Source organism: Colletotrichum higginsianum, chromosome 2 (assembly GCF_001672515.1).
Source record: "Colletotrichum higginsianum IMI 349063 chromosome 2, whole genome shotgun sequence".
Classification (NCBI taxonomy): Eukaryota; Fungi; Ascomycota; class Sordariomycetes; order Glomerellales; family Glomerellaceae; genus Colletotrichum; species Colletotrichum higginsianum.
Genome location: NC_030955.1, coordinates 547,612 through 565,217, shown reverse-complemented (window position 1 = coordinate 565,217; position 17,606 = coordinate 547,612). Strand labels below are relative to the sequence as shown.

The window sequence follows — 17,606 nt, the reverse complement described above, 5'->3', positions numbered from 1 at the left end:
AGCGTGTAAACTAGTCCGGAGCAGTTAGACCAGCGCCCTTCTTCTGACATGTTTTGTGTTACACGCGCCGTGATTGTGTGTGGATCGCTCCCGTCTTTATCATATTGGCCGCCCAAGCCTCGGATACCAGCCCGACTTCAAACTCGTCACAATCCAATGGTCCGACCTTTTTGTCTTCCCAATAGGGATTCACTGGCAACTGTCCCCTTCGGTGGCCGGACTTTGAGATGGATTCAGTCACAACAACTGTGGCCTTGGACTGTATGGCTTGACTCGGTGCTGAAGATGAGAAACTTGGGATGTCAGTCCGAAATGAACGATCCACATACGGCACCCCGCAGATAGAGATAACGTTCTGTAGATCAAAAGGGATCGAAAGGAGGGGAACAAATATCAACCGACGACTGAGACTGAGTCATTGGGGTTCGGTTGAATGAATGACTGCACATATACTCTGTAGACCACTTACTTCCCTTTCCCAAACTGTTCTGTTCAGTGTACATGACACCTCCTCCTCACCATCAGCACACTCATCGAGCCATGACGTACGGACTTTCAAACCGCGGCAACGTGGCAGCCAAGCCGGATGATGGCATGCTTCTCTGGACCATCGTCAAGGACCTCTGGGACCCCAAAGACAACCCAAGAGGCTACGTCAGCTTGGGAATCGCGGAAAACACACTCATGCACGACAAACTGTCCGCACACATCCACGCTAACCTCGCCGTGCCCAACCACTCTTTCACGTACGGCGATGGCATGACCGGATCCAAGCGTCTCAAAGCGTCACTCGCGCGGTTTCTAACAGAGCGGCTGAAGCCGACAACAGGTCTTGAGCCGCGGCATATCTCCGTCACCAACGGATGCAGCTCGGCGATCGAGCATCTGGCCTGGGCGCTTGGGAACCCGGGCGAGGGTTTCCTCCTCGGACAGCCTCACTACGGCGCTTTCTTCCCGGACGTCGAGTATCGGACAGGGTGCAAGCTTGTGCAGGTGCCTTTCCACGAGGTCGACCCCTTCGGTCTGGGCGCCGTGCGGAAATACGAGGATGCGTTGTTGGCTGCCCAGGCCAGGGGCACCAGGATCGCCGCCCTCATTCTGTGCCACCCTCACAACCCCCTCGGCAGATGCTACCCGCGTGAGACCATCGTTGGGCTGATGCGACTCTGCCAGGAACACGACATGCACCTCATCAGCGACGAGATCTACGCCCTATCGGTCTGGGACAACACTCTCGACACCGACCCGGCGCCCGTCCCCTTCGAGTCGTGCCTCTCCATCGACACGGCGGGCGTCATGGACCCCCACCGGCTTCACGTCCTCTGGGGCATGTCCAAAGACTTTGGCGCGAACGGGATCAGGCTGGGCGCCATCGTGTCCCAGCACAACCCGGCCTTGCACGATTCTCTGACCCCCGTCGGCATCTACAGCTCGCCCTCTTCCATCACTGACCACGCGACCGCCAACATCCTCGACGACCGGGAGTGGGTCGACGGGTACATCGAGGAGAACCGGCGCAAGCTCCAGGAGAACTTCGAGCTGGTCGCCGGCTGGGCCCGAGACAGAGGCATCGAGTACGCACAAGGCGCCAACGCCGCGTTCTTCCTGTGGGTCAACTTGGGCGAGGCGTACCGCGCGCGTCGGCCGGAGAGAGAGGTTGGGGACGTCACCGCGGAGGTGATGGGCGCGCTGCTCGAGAAGAAGGTGTTCCTGGCGTCGGGGAAGCTGTTTGGCTCCGAACAGCCGGGCTGGTTCCGGATCGTCTTCTCGAACGAGAAGGAGGTGGTGTCGGAAGGTCTCCGTCGGATCGCTGCTGTGTTGAACGAGTCGTGATGAGTTCGTGGCGCGAAGACTAGCCAAAAAGATTGTTGGTTGACAGTACGACACAGCACAGCGAACGTCGGAGCTGGTTTTACGATACTCATTAACTCTAGTCGAGGTTTTAAAGATCCTGTGGTCTTCTTTGGACAGTAAGCTCAACCCATCCTTTGCTACCACTTCATGTGGTCTTGGCCCCTGATAAAGTGAAGCCAGTTTTGTCTCCCCGTTATATGGGCCAAGTGCCGCCCATCGACTCGGGCATGAACCGTAGCCCGAGGGAGGTTTTTGTGACATTCTCAATGCGTAACGTTAAAAGGCCATCAGTATGGCACACCGGTTTTTATGTTCCGGAGACGTACTGAAAACAAACATGTCGAATTGGAGCATGAGCCGCTTAAACCACCCACACGGCACCCAAGGCCGAGATAATCTGGATAATTTTTCCCGTTACGGTAAGGCGCCCTTTGGGGCCTCCACTCGACGACGCGAGGATGGTCGATACTCTTAACTGCTTCTAGAGATGTTGTGGCTGGATCCCTGTCTAACCGCGCGCCTACCGGCCTTACACACACACATCGTGTTGATCTGTACTGTGTTCCCCAGAGGGTTAAAGTGCTGAAACGGATAAAAACGCATTTGCCATCCATGAACCATGTTCTGGTTGGTCACGTAATTGGTTCTCCGGGATCTGCCCCGGATTTCCAGTCATGATCCAAGGCTTTGATCGATGATGGACAGCATCTTTGCAACCACGCTCTCCCGTGGCCGGCATGGACGTACGGCAGAACCAGAAGTTGAGAGAGTAGGATGTGTGGAAACAGGTCGTAGTCTTCGGAGAACTGGTCGTTCGTAGCGAGGGCTTTGGCGTCAAGGGTGGGTGTCATTCAGTGAAGGGCATGACACGTATGCCAACTATTACAGTCCCAGCCCAAAAGTCTGAGATCATCCCCATCTAAAATACAGGCATACATGATCGCAAACCAACGGGCCCCTACTGTACGCACACCAGGATGACCCATTTTCTTAGGAGGCAAACCAGATCCACATTAAAAGAAGCACGTCGTTCATCAGAACCTGGTCTAGATGGGGCCCCAGTAAATTGGACAACTCGTGACTCTTATGTGCGGTGTAAGTGATCGTGCCAGGACCAGGACAATACTGGCTCACTCCTTCACCTGACATGCTCACAGGAAGTGGAGCATCCAAGGGGTGTCCGATGATGCATCAGAGCACGTCTTCCGCGGCGTGAAGACCATCCTGGGTTGTGCTGGGTATAAATAGCTGAGACCTGCGGCCTGCCCGATTCTCCAATTGCTCCCGGGATCTGTCCATCCCGCACCCAAACACGCTCTTTATAGAATCAGGCACCAAGCGAACCTCCAGTTCAACATGATCTTGCTCACGCTCGTTGTCTCGGCTCTGCTAGCCACACCGGTGAATGCTTACGACACGCTTCTCAAGTTCCACGAAGCCCCCCAGGTCGAAACTCGCACCATCAACGAGATCCACAAGGCTGCCGTCGCTGAGGGCGGCGTCGTCACGCTGTGGCACGGTGGCGACGAGAAGAATCAACAAGACCTCCTGAAGCAGGCGTTCGAGGAGCGGTTCCCCGGCATGACGCTGAACCTCACCGTGGACATATCAAAGTACATCGACGGCGACATCGACCGCCAGCTGTCGACGGGCAACGTCTACGTCGATAGCGTGATACTGCAGACGTTGCAGGACTACCCGCGATGGGATCGGGAGGGCGCCCTGCTGCGGTACAAGCCATTGAACTTTGACAAGATCCACCCCGGGTTCCGCGATGTCTGGGCGTCGTGGTACGCCGTGGTCGTCTTCGGCTGGACCAACATCTGGAACGCCGAAAAGGTGGATCAGGGCCCCGTCGAGTACTCGGACTTCCTGAAGCCCGAGTACAAGGACAAGTTGGTCTTCACGTACCCCAACGACGACGACGCCGTGCTCTATGCATTCGACCTGGCGTGAGTTAGAGAGCCGGCCACGTCTTGCAATCTCAACGTGAAGAACCCAAAAAACTGACCGCGTCCCAGTATGCAGCAGAACGGATACAGCTGGTTCGAGAACCTGCTCGCCCAGAACCCCCGCTGGGTCCGCGGCACCGCGACCCCGACCACCGTCATGGGCCAGGCCAACAACTCGTACGCCGTCACCTTCACCGGCTCCCTGGGTCTGGCGCCCGCCGCCCCTTTCAACATCTCCATCCCCAGGGACGGCTTCTTCGTCACATGGGGCCAGCGCGCCGCGATCCTCAAGGACGCGCCGCACAAGGAGGGCGCGAAGCTCCTCCACAACTTCTTGCTCGGCGACGAGTACCAGAGCCCCGACAACACGGGCATGTGGAGCGTCCGCAGGGACATCCCGCCCCCCGCGGGCTTCCCCGAGCTGATGGACCTCAACTCGACGAACCCGGTCGACTTTGAGCGCTTCATGGGGGACCGCGAGCGGGTGGAGAGGCTGAAGCTGTTTTTCGAGAGCAAAATCGGCACCGCCCAGGGACTGAGCCCCTTGATCGACGATTTGTAACCCTCATGTAAGATAGGGGCAGAGATTGAGATTTTCTGTAAAGTACAACCACGTCGCGCCTGGGCTTTGCTGCTCATAACATTTGTTGAAATCATGAGCTTGAAGTTCTCAGGCTTTGCCTCATTTTTTGGAAATCAGCAGCGCTCCGCCGTACTGTTATTGTCTGACAATGAACCACCTACTTTCTTCGCCAGTCCTGAGAGAAGTCTTTTATTTGTTACAAGCGGGTCCATAGCGAGCTGGATGGACAGCCTATGAGGACGAAACAGAACAGAGCGGAAACAGGCCCAGGTTTGATTTATGTACAATAGCCTGCGTCATTACGTCGGTTCAGCTATGGAGTAAAATCCCTTTCTCCCATCTCCACTGTGTTCCCCCCTGTTGAACAGGGGACGCGGTGACAGGACACGAACCAAAGCTGCCGGGCCTCAGGGTTCATCCGTCCCCCCGGGCCGCGGGCCCACGGAGATCCGGCCCCGCTACGGGCCGTGCGCTTACAACCATAACCCGGCCGCACCGGGGCCGCGTCCGGGTCCTCGTCCGATTCCTCATCAAGGCGCACGACCACGATCGGACAACAAACCAACACCGCCTCTCTACTTGTCGAGGGCCTGACTCTCACACTGTTGGTTTTTTTTTACACAGGTCAGCATTGTGTACGAACATGGTCCGCAGCGTGTGTATTCGACTTACCATTTGCCAGTACACGCCTTGCATCTTTAATAACTCATTATGGGTGCCCTTCTCCAACACCTTGCCCTCGCCGAAGACGAAGATGACGTCGGCGTTTTGGACCGTTGCCAGCCGATGGGCGACGCAGATCATGGTCCGGCCCTTGCTGGCGCGCTCAAAGGCCGCCTGCACCAGCTTTTCTGATTCCGAGTCGAGCGACGACGTCGCCTCGTCGAGCAGGAGGATCTTGGGGTCGCGGATCAGAGCGCGCGCGATGGAGATGCGCTGCTTCTGGCCGCCGGAAAGTGAAAAGCCTTTTGACCCGATATCCGTGTTGTACCCCTCCGGCAGGGACACAATGAAGTCGTGGATGGAGGCGTCGCGGCAGACCTGGTGGATGCGCTCGTCCGAGATGGCATCTGCATCGACGCCGAGGCAGATGTTCTCACGGATCGTTCCCTGGAACATGCAAGGCTCCTGAGCAACCAGGGACAGGTTCTTGCGATACTGGTCGGCGTCGAGGCTGTAGATGCTCTTGCCGTTGCAGAGAATGTCGCCTTTGTCCAGGCTATAGAAGCGTTCCAGGAGCGAGATGATGGATGTTTTTCCGCACCCCGAGGGACCGACGAGGGCGGCGAACTGTCCCTTGTGGATGGTCAAGTCGATGCCAGTGAAGACGGGCGTGTCGCGCGTGGGGTAGCGGAAGTGGGCGTTCTTCAGCTCGATCTTGACGCCGCCGTCCGTGTCAGGGATCTGCTCCGTCGCGGCCTCGCTCTGTTGTCTGTTTGGGCTGCGCAGACTCATGATGCGATTCGCGGCGGCCGAGGCCTGCGCGGCATTGGGGCCGTAGCTGAGGCCCTGTCCTGCCGCCTCGGCGCCCTGCATGACGGCCATGAAGCAGACGAAGAAGTCGATGAGGCCATACTCGCGGCTGGCGAGGAGACGGCCGCCATACCAGAAGATGAGGCCCTGGCAGCCAATGTTGACGCTGTCGGCGAAGCCAAAGAGGACGCTCGTCCAGCGTGCTTTCTTGTAAGCCTCGACCACGTGGTTCCGCAACAGCTTGTCATAACGCGTGTGGACGACGCTCTCCATCGTGAGGGACGAGACGGTGCGGAACGCGCCGATGGCCTCGGCGGCGAACTGGGAGCTCTCGGCGAAGACGGCGGCGTTCATCTTCTCGAACTCGAGCTCATACTTGAACCTCCAGTACCCGGCAAACAAGCCGACAGGCATCGTGACGAAGGTGGCAACCAGAGCCAGTTTCCAGCCAAAGACGTAGGCAATGGCGAGGGCTCCCGCAACGTTGAACACGGACATGACGAGGAAGGCCATGTTCAGCCCCAGGAGCTCCTCGAGCTGCTTCGGATCGCCGGCGACGCGCGCGACGAGGGTCCCGTGCGAGTTGGCGTCGTCGTCGAAGAAGACGGTATTCTGACGGAGGATGGACTCGAAGTACTCCTTCTTGTAGAGGGCGCTGATGTTGTGCTGCAAGTGGACGGCGATGGCGCCCTGGAAGAAGTAGCCGACGCCGACGCCGACGGCGAGGACAACCCACATCAGCGACCAGAACTGGCCCTCGGACCGGATCGTGTCCATGTCGACAAAGGTGAAGACCTGGAAGACCTGGGCGAAGAGCCAGGCCATCAGCGGAGTGCCGGCGGCGGAGCAGGCGGCGAAGAAGGCGATCGCCACGTAGATCCAGCGGTTCTTCTGCTCGGCCAAGAGCTTGAAGAAGCTGCTGAAGACGTTGGGCCCCTTGGGGGCGGCCTGCTGGATCTGCTCGTCGTCTTCATCGTCGTCCTCGTCCTCCGGCAGGCCGGCGGCGACGCTCTTTGTCTTCTCCAAGACCAGCAGTTCATGATCCGAGGCGTCGTCGCCGCTGGCCACGGCGGCGTCGGCGGGCTCGCCAAGCGACAGCTTCTGCGCGAGGACGAGGCCGTGATACGCGCCGGACTCGTTCTGCAGCAGGGCCTCATGGGTGCCGGACTCGACAACCTGCCCCTTGCGCAGGACGACGATGCGGTCGGCCTTCCGGATGGTCGACAGGCGGTGGGCGATGGTGATGGTGGTGCGGTTCTTGGCGACGCGGTCGAGGGCGGCCTGGACGATCTTCTCGCCGCGGACGTCGATGGCGCTGGTGGCCTCGTCGAGGATGACGATCTTGGGCTTCCGGACGATGCTCCGGGCGATGGCGATGCGCTGCCGCTGGCCGCCCGAGAGCTTGGCGCCGCCGTCGCCGACGGCCGTGTCGTAGCCGTCCGGGAGGCGGTCGATGAACTCGTCGGCGAAGGCCTCGTGGCAGGCCTCCTTGACGAGCTCCCGCTTCTCCTCCTCGGGGCTATCTTCCCATTCCGAGCCGATCAGCCCGTACGCGACGTTGCGGAAGATGGTGTCGTTGAAGAGGAACGGCTCCTGCTGGACGAGCCCGATCTGGGAGCGCCACCACCTGAGGTCGATGTCGGTCAGGGCTTGTCCTCCCGTCGTGATGCTTCCCGAAAGAGGGACGACGGGCTGGCTCTCTCCTTCTTCTTCGGTGGCGGCGGCGGCGGCGACGGGCTCCATGACGCCGCCCAGTTGCTGCTCGGTCTTTCTTCTCGACCTGTCTTTCTTGTTGCTTTTGCTTTTGTTCTTGTTCTTGGTCTCCTTCTTCTTCTTCTCCTTCTCCTGAGTCCCGTTCAACTTCTCCACGCCGAGCGTCTTTTCGATGACGTGATGCTCGCGGAGATCATACCACCTCTCGACGAGACCGACGATGGTGCTCTTACCGGACCCGGAGGGGCCGACGATGGCCGTGTTCTTGCCGGCCTCGATGGTGAGGTTCAGGCCATCGAGGATCTTGACGTGTGGCCGGCTCGGGTACGCAAAGACGACGTCCTTGAAGACAATGTCGTCCGTCGCGACCACGTCCGGGTCTCTCAGGTGGCCAGTGTCGGGCCGGGGAGCATCGATGACGGCAAAGAACTCGCAGGCGGCGACCATGGCCCGCGAGACGGCCATGAGCGGGTTCGCGATGCGCTCGACGGACATGATGATCATCATGACGGACAGGAGGACGACCATGATGGTGCCCGGGTTGGTCATGTTGCCGTCGGCGAACTCCCTGGTGCCGAACCAGAAGCTGAGGCCGAAGACGGCGTAGGTGCCGAAGAAGACGAGGCCGAACTGCAGGGCGAGGAGGGGCGCCATGCGCTGGCCCTTGGCGCGGGCGTCGTCGACCCAGCGGGAGTAGCGGGCGACCATGCTGTCCCGGGCGCCGCAGGCGGTCAGCATGCGGATGCTGCTGAAGGACTCGCTGGCGACGCCGTTGGCCCTGGCCTCGGACTTGGCCTGCTGGTCCTGCAGGCGGACGATGAAGGGCAGGAAGACGCTGACGACGACGAGGATGAAGATGACGATGGAGAAGGTGACGAGGGTCAGGCGCCAGCTCCAGACGAAGGCGACGGCGATGGCGCACCAGATGGTGCCGTTGAACTCCATGAAGGTGCCGAGCTTCTCCGAGATGCCGATCTGCAGCACGTTGGCGGTGCCGGTGATGGTGCTGGCGGCGGCGCCGGGGGCCATGGAGTCGAGCACGTGGACGGACTGGCCGAAGAGGGACTGGATGTAGTGCAGGCGGACGGCGGAGGAGAGGCGGATGCCGATCATGCGGAAGCAGAACTTGTTGACGCAGTTGAGGAGGAAGCGGCCGAGGAACAGGCCGAGCACGTAGAGCGACAGCTGGTCGAGCAGGTCCTCGAACTCGGGGCGCGTCATGCGCGGCGGGTCCATGAAGTAGTCGGTGAACTGCCCGGCGAGGCTGCCGAAGACGATGTTCATCAGCGGCAGCGTCGTGCCGGCGCCGATGGACGCGATGGACGCGAAGACGTAGATGACGATATCCCACTTGGTCGCGTACGAGAAGACGCGGACGTAGTCCCGGAAGGCCGGTTCGCGTTCGGGGCGCCTCCGGACGGCCTCGGACCCTTTGCCCTCGCCCTCGCCCTTGCCCTTGCCCGGCGGCCCCTTTTCGCCTGGGCTTTCTTTGCTCCGGGGGTCCTTCTCATCGTACCGGCTTTCCCGAGTTTGTCCGTCTCTGGTTTGCGTTCCCTGTGATTGCTTCTCCGTCGTTGCTGGAAATGATGATTGTGCTTCTTCGACCGCCTCTGCGGCGGTCGGTGATGGATTTGATACCATTTGATGGCTTACCTGAATTTCACTCTGTGATGATGATGTTGATGATGATGCTGCACAGAGACTAATTGGTGATAATCTGAAAAGGGAAAAGGGAGGCAATCAGGCCGCCAGTCAACGTTGATAAGTAGGGATGAGGAGAGGGGGAAACCTCAACCAAGACTATGAACTCGTAACACTCCCATATGTGTGTGTGTGTGTTAATGGTATAGTGGAAGGTGAGCGGGAACAAAATGGGAAGCAAATGAGGAGAATCCTTTCAAGTCCAGGCAGGTTTCCTGGGGCGAAAGGGTGGTAGTAAGTATACGCAGCGTTTCTCAGGGAACAAAGACAGTCAACTCCTCAGAGAAGCGAGTGAGACGGCATCACGCAGACGTAGACAGAGAGGAATGCAACCCGGGCCCCCTCGGCGCCGGGACTGACCGCATTACCGTTGCTCTACTGGGCTGGCAGATGTGCCAAGCGCCAATCATGAGTTCTGCTGGCTGACGGGCTGGTGGAGCTCTTGATCAATCTTGGCTACGGAAAGGATTTATACTCCGAGACTAAGCCTATCGTCGACCTAGTGCCAAAGCCTTGTAGACGTACTCTCTCTCCCTTTCTATCTCTCTTCCTCTCTCTGCCCATCTCTCTCTCTCTCTCTCTCTCTGTGTGTGTGTGTGTGTGTGTGCGTACGTGTTCAGTTCATCTTCTTGTCAAAACACCATGCGAGTGTCATGAAGTCATGATTGCATGTCGTCCTCATTTTTTCTCTTCTTTTCCCTCTTCTTAAAGGTCCCTTTCACTTGCGTTCTTCTGGTCCAAAGCATTAACTTAATCCCCGAAGAGTAGATAGCGGGAGCTGGGGTACATCATATCAGGCTTGACCATAATCCGTCATCTGCGTAAAAAAGCCCGTCTGTTGAGACACCAACACCCGAGCTTTTCACTCGGCGACTCAACGGACCTCTCCTTGACTCTATTCCCGCCAGGTCTTACATCGAGATGCACCACCACCAGAGACTGGCCAAGATGGTTTTACGTGTAACGTATACTCGCAGAAAAAGAAAGGCGCCCTTGCCGACTGAAAGCTGCGTGCTCCGATATCTTGAGATCTTGCATGATTCGGAATAGAATGTTACTCGACAACCGGCGGGGGGCCAGGACTAATAATCACTGACTGAAAAGAGTCTAAATGGGCATACGCAAACTGGCCGGTCGTCGCCAAGTGTGTTCTGGCTTACATTGCCAGGTCGACAATTAGATTGAAAATCCTCCGTTGAAGAACCCATGGGGCCGTCGTCAAACTACATATAATGGGCCTTGTTTGCTGTTGGAAAATCATATGCTCCGCCCATTTCATGCATTCTTTCTTCTGTTCTCGATCCCCTCCCCCCCCGCCACCGCGCCACGTGAAATTGTTTCCACGGCGGCCACTTGGGACTCAACGCTCTCCAAAACCCAACGCCGTGCTTTCTTGTAATGTAGCATGAGCTTGGCTCAAGGGAAAAAAAAAAAGAAAAAGAAGCTCCTCGATCCCCCGGCCCGTTGGCGGGCAATGCGGTCCGTGATTTCTCGCCACTCTCCTCTCTCGGCCCCGTCTCGGACGATCACGCCACGACGAAGCAGCAGTTCGCATCCGCATTGGGGGTGCGTCCAGCTTTTCCCGCCCTTCATAGGTAAACGTATCAGAACGTGATCCTGCCTACGCCATAAGTCACTGAGGGGGGGGGAGGATGGAAAGCCACAATGATCCATCCAGGCTACACGCTGGCTTCGGGCGGAATAATGAACCACAACGCCGTTGCCTTATAAGGCTCAAGGTAGATCCGCGGCTGGTCACCACCGACGTGTTCTTGGGGAGCACGCAATGAGTTATAGCTATTGATAATCCGTCACCAAAGACCTCATCCACATTGTCCGCATGATTGGTGGAGGACTCAGGAAATGAGGGGGGGTAGGGGGGCGTGTCGACACATTCCTGTCCCATTCCAGTTCTCCGCGGCGGATCCTGTCTGTCTATTTACCTTTCATGTCGCGGTCATGTCAATCAGACCGACTCAACGAAAAACAAAAGGCACAGAGTTGCTGCCAGTGGCCTTCCACGAGGTCATGGGTCACCTAGGGGTCTCCCTGCATGCCCGGCGGCGGGTCATGCTGCTTACGGGCGTAGCGCTTTACCCGAATGGATGCATGGCATATGTTCTTGGCTCTCTAACGTAATGTTTATTGATTGATGAATAGTCACTCGGGTTAGGTAGGTAGATGGCTGCGGGGCGGATAGGTCGGTACCAAGTCGACAGACTCGAGGCTCTGTATGCGTCGAATGTCAAGGACGGAGGAGGGCAGAGTCTTCGAATGGATCGGCGATGGCGTTTTTGCACTAATACTCACCCGTCTACGCCCCTTTATGAGACCGCCTGGCGGCCCGTCTTACTCAGCGCTCCGCATTGAAGACGGCACTTTGAGGCCTCAGTCGTAAAGAAACAGTCTATCCGTTCCCAATGCAGGTGGCCGGTGACGGTCGGCTGCGGCTGCACCCAAAAGTACATACGTACATTCATGTAAGTGGTCATATGCAGCGAGCGGAGGCGTGAGGAATGGAAGGCGGCTAAGGAGCATCACGATGTAAGACAATAGAAGGGGGGTGAGCGCAACATATGTTTGGATGGAGCCAAATTGACACACTTCAGCCGCTCGTAGCTCCGGTCTGTGAATCTACTCCTTTTTCGGCCGCCGTATCCAAGGGTCCAGCCAAAGACGGCAGAGCTCCCTGCGCCAGGGACCTTAAGCCTTCTTCCTTTCCAGGGACCCTCGTTCGTGATTATGTCTTGGTGGTCGAATCAACCTCCCTCTAGCCCCATGGGTCTATTCTGTGTATAGGGTTCGAATTGTTGGATGGCATTTCGCTCGGCGAGGCGAGAGTCGTATCCAACTGCTGATGTGATATCCGACCCAATCTCGGCGGATCGAAATCTTCATCCTGTGTCTCGTCCACGGCCAGTCGTTGAGACATGCGGGAGGTGCCTTGAACGATTCGTGGCCCACTCGGCCTTGCACTCCTGAAGCACATTCGTCCCTCGTGTGTCTTGGCCTGACAGGTCTTCATTCTCTGCAGTCATGCACACACACACACACACACACATACAAACCCGTCTCTCAAATCTGATAATCTTGGCAGTCACCTTGCATAGAAAGAACCCTACTCATACTACCACCCTATTCATCCTCTTTCCTCCTGTTTACCAGACCAAAACGGGCTTGTGTTGATCGCGCCAGACCTCCCACTGCATTTGAACTTCCAGCCCAAGATGTATCACCCGGTATCCACACGGGCCGTTGCCCCAAGGCGTCTATTAAACCGTTCCCGAACCCTCCCTCAGTTCTGTTAGCCACGCGATGTTGGGAAAAAAAAAAAAGAAGCAACGGGAACGCAAGGCATTATCGAACCACGTCTGGCATAGAAAGAAACACAAATATGAGTCGCCAGAGCAGCGAGGCCGCAGAAAACGTCCAACACTCCCCCCGCCGGCCGTCCAACTTGGGAAGCGTGATGGCGAGAAAGAGGGATCATGATGCCGCCGTTGGCCGGAAGGTTTATGGTACGTCCAGTACCTTCTTATCTGCCGTGACACAAAAGACATCTTGGGGGTCAATGCTGACATATGTCTTCGTGTCCCAGGTCATCACTCCAAGGCCAAGCTCCAGAAGCTCCAGGAGAAAGTCAAAGTCCACCAGCAATACGTGGAAGAGTCCATCAGAGCCCAGACATGTAACGCCGCCGCCGCCACAACCACCACACTGTCGCCGTCAGCAGCATCTACGCCGGGCAACTCGATGTACTCGACACCCATGATGCATCATGACACTGCCGGCTTCGGCGTCGAGCTATTCATGAGTAAGTTGGCCATATTTCTACACGAATTATGCTATCTCTCTCTCTCTCTCTCTCTGCTTTCTGCTTATCGGCTTACCGTTGTTTCCGTCAGCACCACCAGAGCATTTCACCACCGAGTGTGCGCCCTTTGGCACCCACATCCAAGACGAAGGTGCCTTCTTCACCTCGTTCCAGTCGGCCGCGGCCTTTACGCATGCTCCCCAATTCTCCCCGTGGGACATGCTGCCCGGCTCATACGACGCAAAGGAGCCGCTGACGCCCGGACCGTCCTGCTCGGCCTCGGATATACTGACTGGGTTCACAATGGAAGACCCTTTCGGCACGGCTCAAAGTCTACGAGGCTTACACTGCACCGAACACGGCACGCATCAACGGCTCTCTCCGGAATGCACCGGAAGGGCGCCAGAAGAAGTCGGCAGGGCGCACGCGGACACGCCCGATTTCCATTCGTCCCAGGACCGCGTGCGCCACGTCATAGAGCAGGCGGCGGCCGTCGGTTTCGAGACGCTGGACGAGGCCATCGCGGCGTACTACACCGAGACGTTCGAGGACGTGCCGTCGCTGTACCAGGAGCAACGGCTGAGCCGCAACCGGCGGCTGCCGCGGCTGCTGAGCACGCTGCAGAGCGCCGCCAAGGGCTGGAGCGAGTGGGAGCGGCGGGGGTTCCAGGAGCAGATCGCGATGGGCGCCGAGGAGCTGCTCGTGAAGGAGCTGAGGACGTTTGTCGCGCGGCAGAAGACGGGGGCGGGCAACGGGAACGAGGCAACGGCGAACAACGAAGTCACGGATACGGCGACGGCGAGAAGTCAGAGGGTGCAGAACGATGTAAGTGTCGCCGCCACCACCTTGCAAGTTACTCGGAAGCCTTCGCGACTAATCACACTGGGTGTTCCCGCAGCTCCCAAATCTCTGGGCCCTGACAACAGCCCTACTGGCAAGGGCTAACCCGTCCAGGCAGGAAAACGGGTCGGATACGGTCCTTGCCATCATCGAAGCTCTGTGCCACGGCCGAGGGGTCGGTCCCCGTGGTGGCGGGCCAGATCGGCTGTGAATCCCATGCAAGCGGGTGGGACTTGGGAGAAGGGGGGGGGGGGGGGGGGGGGGGGGAGACATTTTTGCCCCGCAACCATGTAATCGTACTGTACAGTATCATACATCCATACACATTATCCTCCGGTCGAAGAAGTCTGTTAGCGTTACGATGCTACATCTATACCCACAATCGTACTAGAACCATTCTATGCAGCAGGCTTGTAGCGGTAATAGACGGCAGCTAAGACATTTCTGAAGTCTTTTGGGTGTGATTGAGTCGTGACAGCGGCAGCGACAGCACCATTCGGCGGCAGGCAGTGAGCGTTATGTGTAACCAGGACGGCTGTCAGCCCCATCGGCCCGGGCGTCCCTAGGGAAACTCGATGATGGTGTTGTCCCGGAGCGGGGGGGAGGAGAAGGGAGAGAGGGAGAAAAGCAGGGGATCGGGAAAGGAAAGAAGGGAGGAATGGAGGCTTGCCTGCAATCCGTATTCATCGTAGCCTTCGTCGTCGCAACAGGCGAAATGAGCGAATCCAATGGCATGGGGGGAGGTGAGAGACGAAACTGACAGGATGGCGGCGGCGGCGGCGGCAGAACACCGGTATGCACGAGCCGAGTGCCGCGCCGCCGCATCGCAGGGGAGCCATGAGAGGACGTTGTTCGCTGCAGGAACGTCAGTACGACGGTAAGGCGGAGAGCCTGATGGGTGGGAGGGGAGGGTAGGGGGGGGGGCGGAGGTCGGAGGGGGGCTGGCCGATGAAATGACACGAATGATGAAGCTGCGTGCTGCGAGTCGAGCCCGAATCAACCGCTCCGGCCGCCAAGCATGAACGATCAGCATCTACCTAGTGGAGCGGGCCGCTGTGGCGCCTGCGGGCAGGGGGTTTGGGCTTGATTTCTCCCTTTGCGCCCTGTGCCCTCGACCTAGACGGTATGGAGGTGCAGGGAGAGACATGGAGAGGGAGAGACAGAGAGACAAAAAGAGAGTGAGAGTGAGAGTGAGAAAGAGGTATGCTCGCGTTTGTGTGTATGTGTGTGTTTGTGTGTGTGGGCTCACGCCATTGACGCCATTCACTTGGGGTGAACAGGCAACGCAAGGGATATCCCGCAGCCTGTAGTGAAGGGCATTTTGGGGCCTGTGATGACAGACTGGTAGAAGCGGATGGAAAGCAAACCAAAACCAATGAGGGCAGCTGACGGGAAAACATGACATGCCCGCCAACACCATATGAACCCCCCCCCCCGCCAACAAGCAACACGTGCGGCCATTGATTCCATGCGGCGCACACTACGTGGCGCATGGGAGGAATCGAGGACGACCTAGTTCGGTGTTCGGTGTTTGGTGTAAACAAACCAGAGCCGGATGTGTTTGACGATTGATGTACGGATGCTGTTTACCACCCCAATGTATCCGAGATCTGTACGCAGGTATTTACTTGTTCGGTTCGGTGTATTAATAGAAGAGTCCGGGTATGTGTTTGCTTACCATCAAGTAATCTGGCCGTGTAACTAACATGGGCGGGCGGGACCCATAATATCGGACAAGGCCCGAGTGGGGCCGCGCCGTTTTCCCCATGATCCCGCCGCCGATATGAGCTCGGACCCGGGATCCACAGATCCCGCAGACTAGCGACTCAAGCCAGCACGGAGGTACGTACCTACCATGTCCATCGCGAAATGTTCCCCCTTGGAGCAAGGGGCTGTCTTTCTTTCTCTCCTCTCTGTCCAGCGAACCAATGTCCATCACCTTTTTTCGATGCTACTGGTCTACTACGCGGCTCCTCTGACACGACAGGCATATCAAATGACTTGTGCAGCCAGATCTCCAGTCGGCGCCCCCCCCCCCCCCCCCCCCCCCCCCCCCCCCCCCCCTTCGAAATACTTCTCGGAGTTGTACTCCGTCTCCACGACTGAGTCACTTCCGCATTCGAATTAGACACGACATGCCTACCGCAGCTCAGCTCCGCGGCGGCGATGGACCACCCTCTTCCCCTCGCAGGAATGCGATTGTGTTATCATGTGGCGTCGAGGGGTCTAGATCCATTCCAAGAGACTTTTAACGTCTGCGCCGCTGGCACGGAAGCTTTTTTTTTTGGTTGTTGAGTTGTTTGCTCGTGACGTGTTGGCGGGGAAGGGGGTGGAGGGGGGGGGGATTCTGTTTCCGAAGCCGACTCAACCAGTTAAAATAAAACACTTTGGAATATGACCTGTCGTTCCCCGAGATGGACTGGTTGTCCGCAACCGGATGAACCGACCATGTCCATTCATTCACCGCGTATATACATTGATGAAGTCGACTTGGTTCTCTGCCCCACCCCTTCTCACAAGAATGAGCGTGGAGCACTCCTCATCCCCCATAGCAGCAGCACCCACCCCCCCTGGACCCCTCCCCCCCTGGACCCCTTCCACCCCTCGTCGATCATGGCACCCGTGGTTTGAATCTCATCCGCGCGCTTCTGCCTGACCGTGGGCCGCCGCCAACCAAGAGCTCGAATTCTGCTTGTGTGTGTATATGCGTGTCTGTGACTGGCCGGGTGTCCCAGTTTGATTCAGCCTGCAGCCATGACAGAGTGACCCTGGCTAGTGAGTGCAGGTGTGGGGGGGGGGGGGGGGGGGGGGGGCGCGTCGCATGTCATCCTGCCGCCATCTACGTGCGTCGTCCATAGTCGGCCCGGAATGCAACGTCGGCTGGACACTGCATCTCCCCGGCAGATCGATATGTAACCTTCACACGGTAAGGGGTCCCTCGCCAATAGGGTATCTTGGCGAACTGCGCCCTCTGCAACGTGAAAAGAGAAAGAAAGAGTTTTCTCCATCACCCAGTCTCCGAAACCTTGCGCCTTTTCGTGGCTGCGTGGTAACATTGATTCCGGCCTGTCTGCAGTGAGCGAGCGAGCATCTCCGGCAGCGGTTCCTCGTCAATTGTTCTACACGTTCCCTCGACAGCCCCCCTGGATGACGATTTCGCGCAGTCACATCTATAACGGTCTCTTTTCAATCTCACGTCATCCGTGGCGTCGTAACAATTATACAGCGTAGAGTGTTGGGTAAATTCCATTTGCTTCCAGCATTTTGTTACGGGCATCGGCTGGAGTGAATCGAATGATGGACCTTGGCTGTAATGAGTCCTCTCGAGGAATCATTGAACCACAACTTTACCGGCCTCCACACGCCCACTCTTAATCGGTTAACATTCACATTTACACAGATGGCGGGCCGAGACCGGTAAGGAGGGTCCCAAGAACAGCAAGCGAGTCAGCTGAGATGCGAGTTTCTCCTAATCTGGCAAACTACCTGGACAGTCAGGGAAAGCAGGCTAGGAAGTACAGTAAACTCAGAAAAAGAGGGTGGGAGAGGCTGCCTACGATTCGATCGGAGAGAGGGGGAGAAAAGGCGACTAAAAAAAAAAAAAGGGTTGCTGATTGTCCCAGGAATTTGTCTCGACGTCACCCTTTCGGCGACTTCGGGAGTGACCGACGGCAAG

General features: G+C 57.7%; 4 protein-coding genes across 4 annotated transcripts; 3 read left to right on the top strand and 1 right to left on the bottom strand.

Moving 5' to 3' along the window:
- Positions 1 to 540: 540 nt before the first annotated feature.
- On the top strand, positions 541 to 1,833 carry CH63R_01929 (ACC synthase; the record flags this gene model as incomplete). The annotated part of the gene is made up of 1 exon (XM_018296904.1): positions 541 to 1,833. The coding sequence occupies one exon, from the start codon at positions 541 to 543 to the stop codon at positions 1,831 to 1,833; it is 1,293 nt and encodes a 430-aa protein (XP_018161720.1).
- Positions 1,834 to 3,210: 1,377 nt separating this feature from the next.
- Positions 3,211 to 4,368, top strand: CH63R_01928 (ABC transporter; the record flags this gene model as incomplete). Its single annotated transcript, XM_018296903.1, has 2 exons — positions 3,211 to 3,806; positions 3,876 to 4,368. The coding sequence occupies 2 exons, from the start codon at positions 3,211 to 3,213 to the stop codon at positions 4,366 to 4,368; spliced, it is 1,089 nt and encodes a 362-aa protein (XP_018161719.1).
- A 596-nt stretch (positions 4,369 to 4,964) lies between these two features.
- CH63R_01927 (ABC transporter) lies at positions 4,965 to 9,216 on the bottom strand (the record flags this gene model as incomplete). Its single annotated transcript, XM_018296902.1, has 2 exons — positions 4,965 to 4,991; positions 5,062 to 9,216. 2 exons carry the CDS (start codon positions 9,214 to 9,216, stop codon positions 4,965 to 4,967), a joined length of 4,182 nt encoding a protein of 1,393 aa, XP_018161718.1.
- Positions 9,217 to 12,670: 3,454 nt separating this feature from the next.
- CH63R_01926 (uncharacterized protein) lies at positions 12,671 to 14,035 on the top strand (the record flags this gene model as incomplete). The annotated part of the gene is made up of 3 exons (XM_018296901.1): positions 12,671 to 12,794; positions 12,875 to 13,090; positions 13,182 to 14,035. The coding sequence occupies 3 exons, from the start codon at positions 12,671 to 12,673 to the stop codon at positions 14,033 to 14,035; spliced, it is 1,194 nt and encodes a 397-aa protein (XP_018161717.1).
- Positions 14,036 to 17,606: the final 3,571 nt, after the last annotated feature.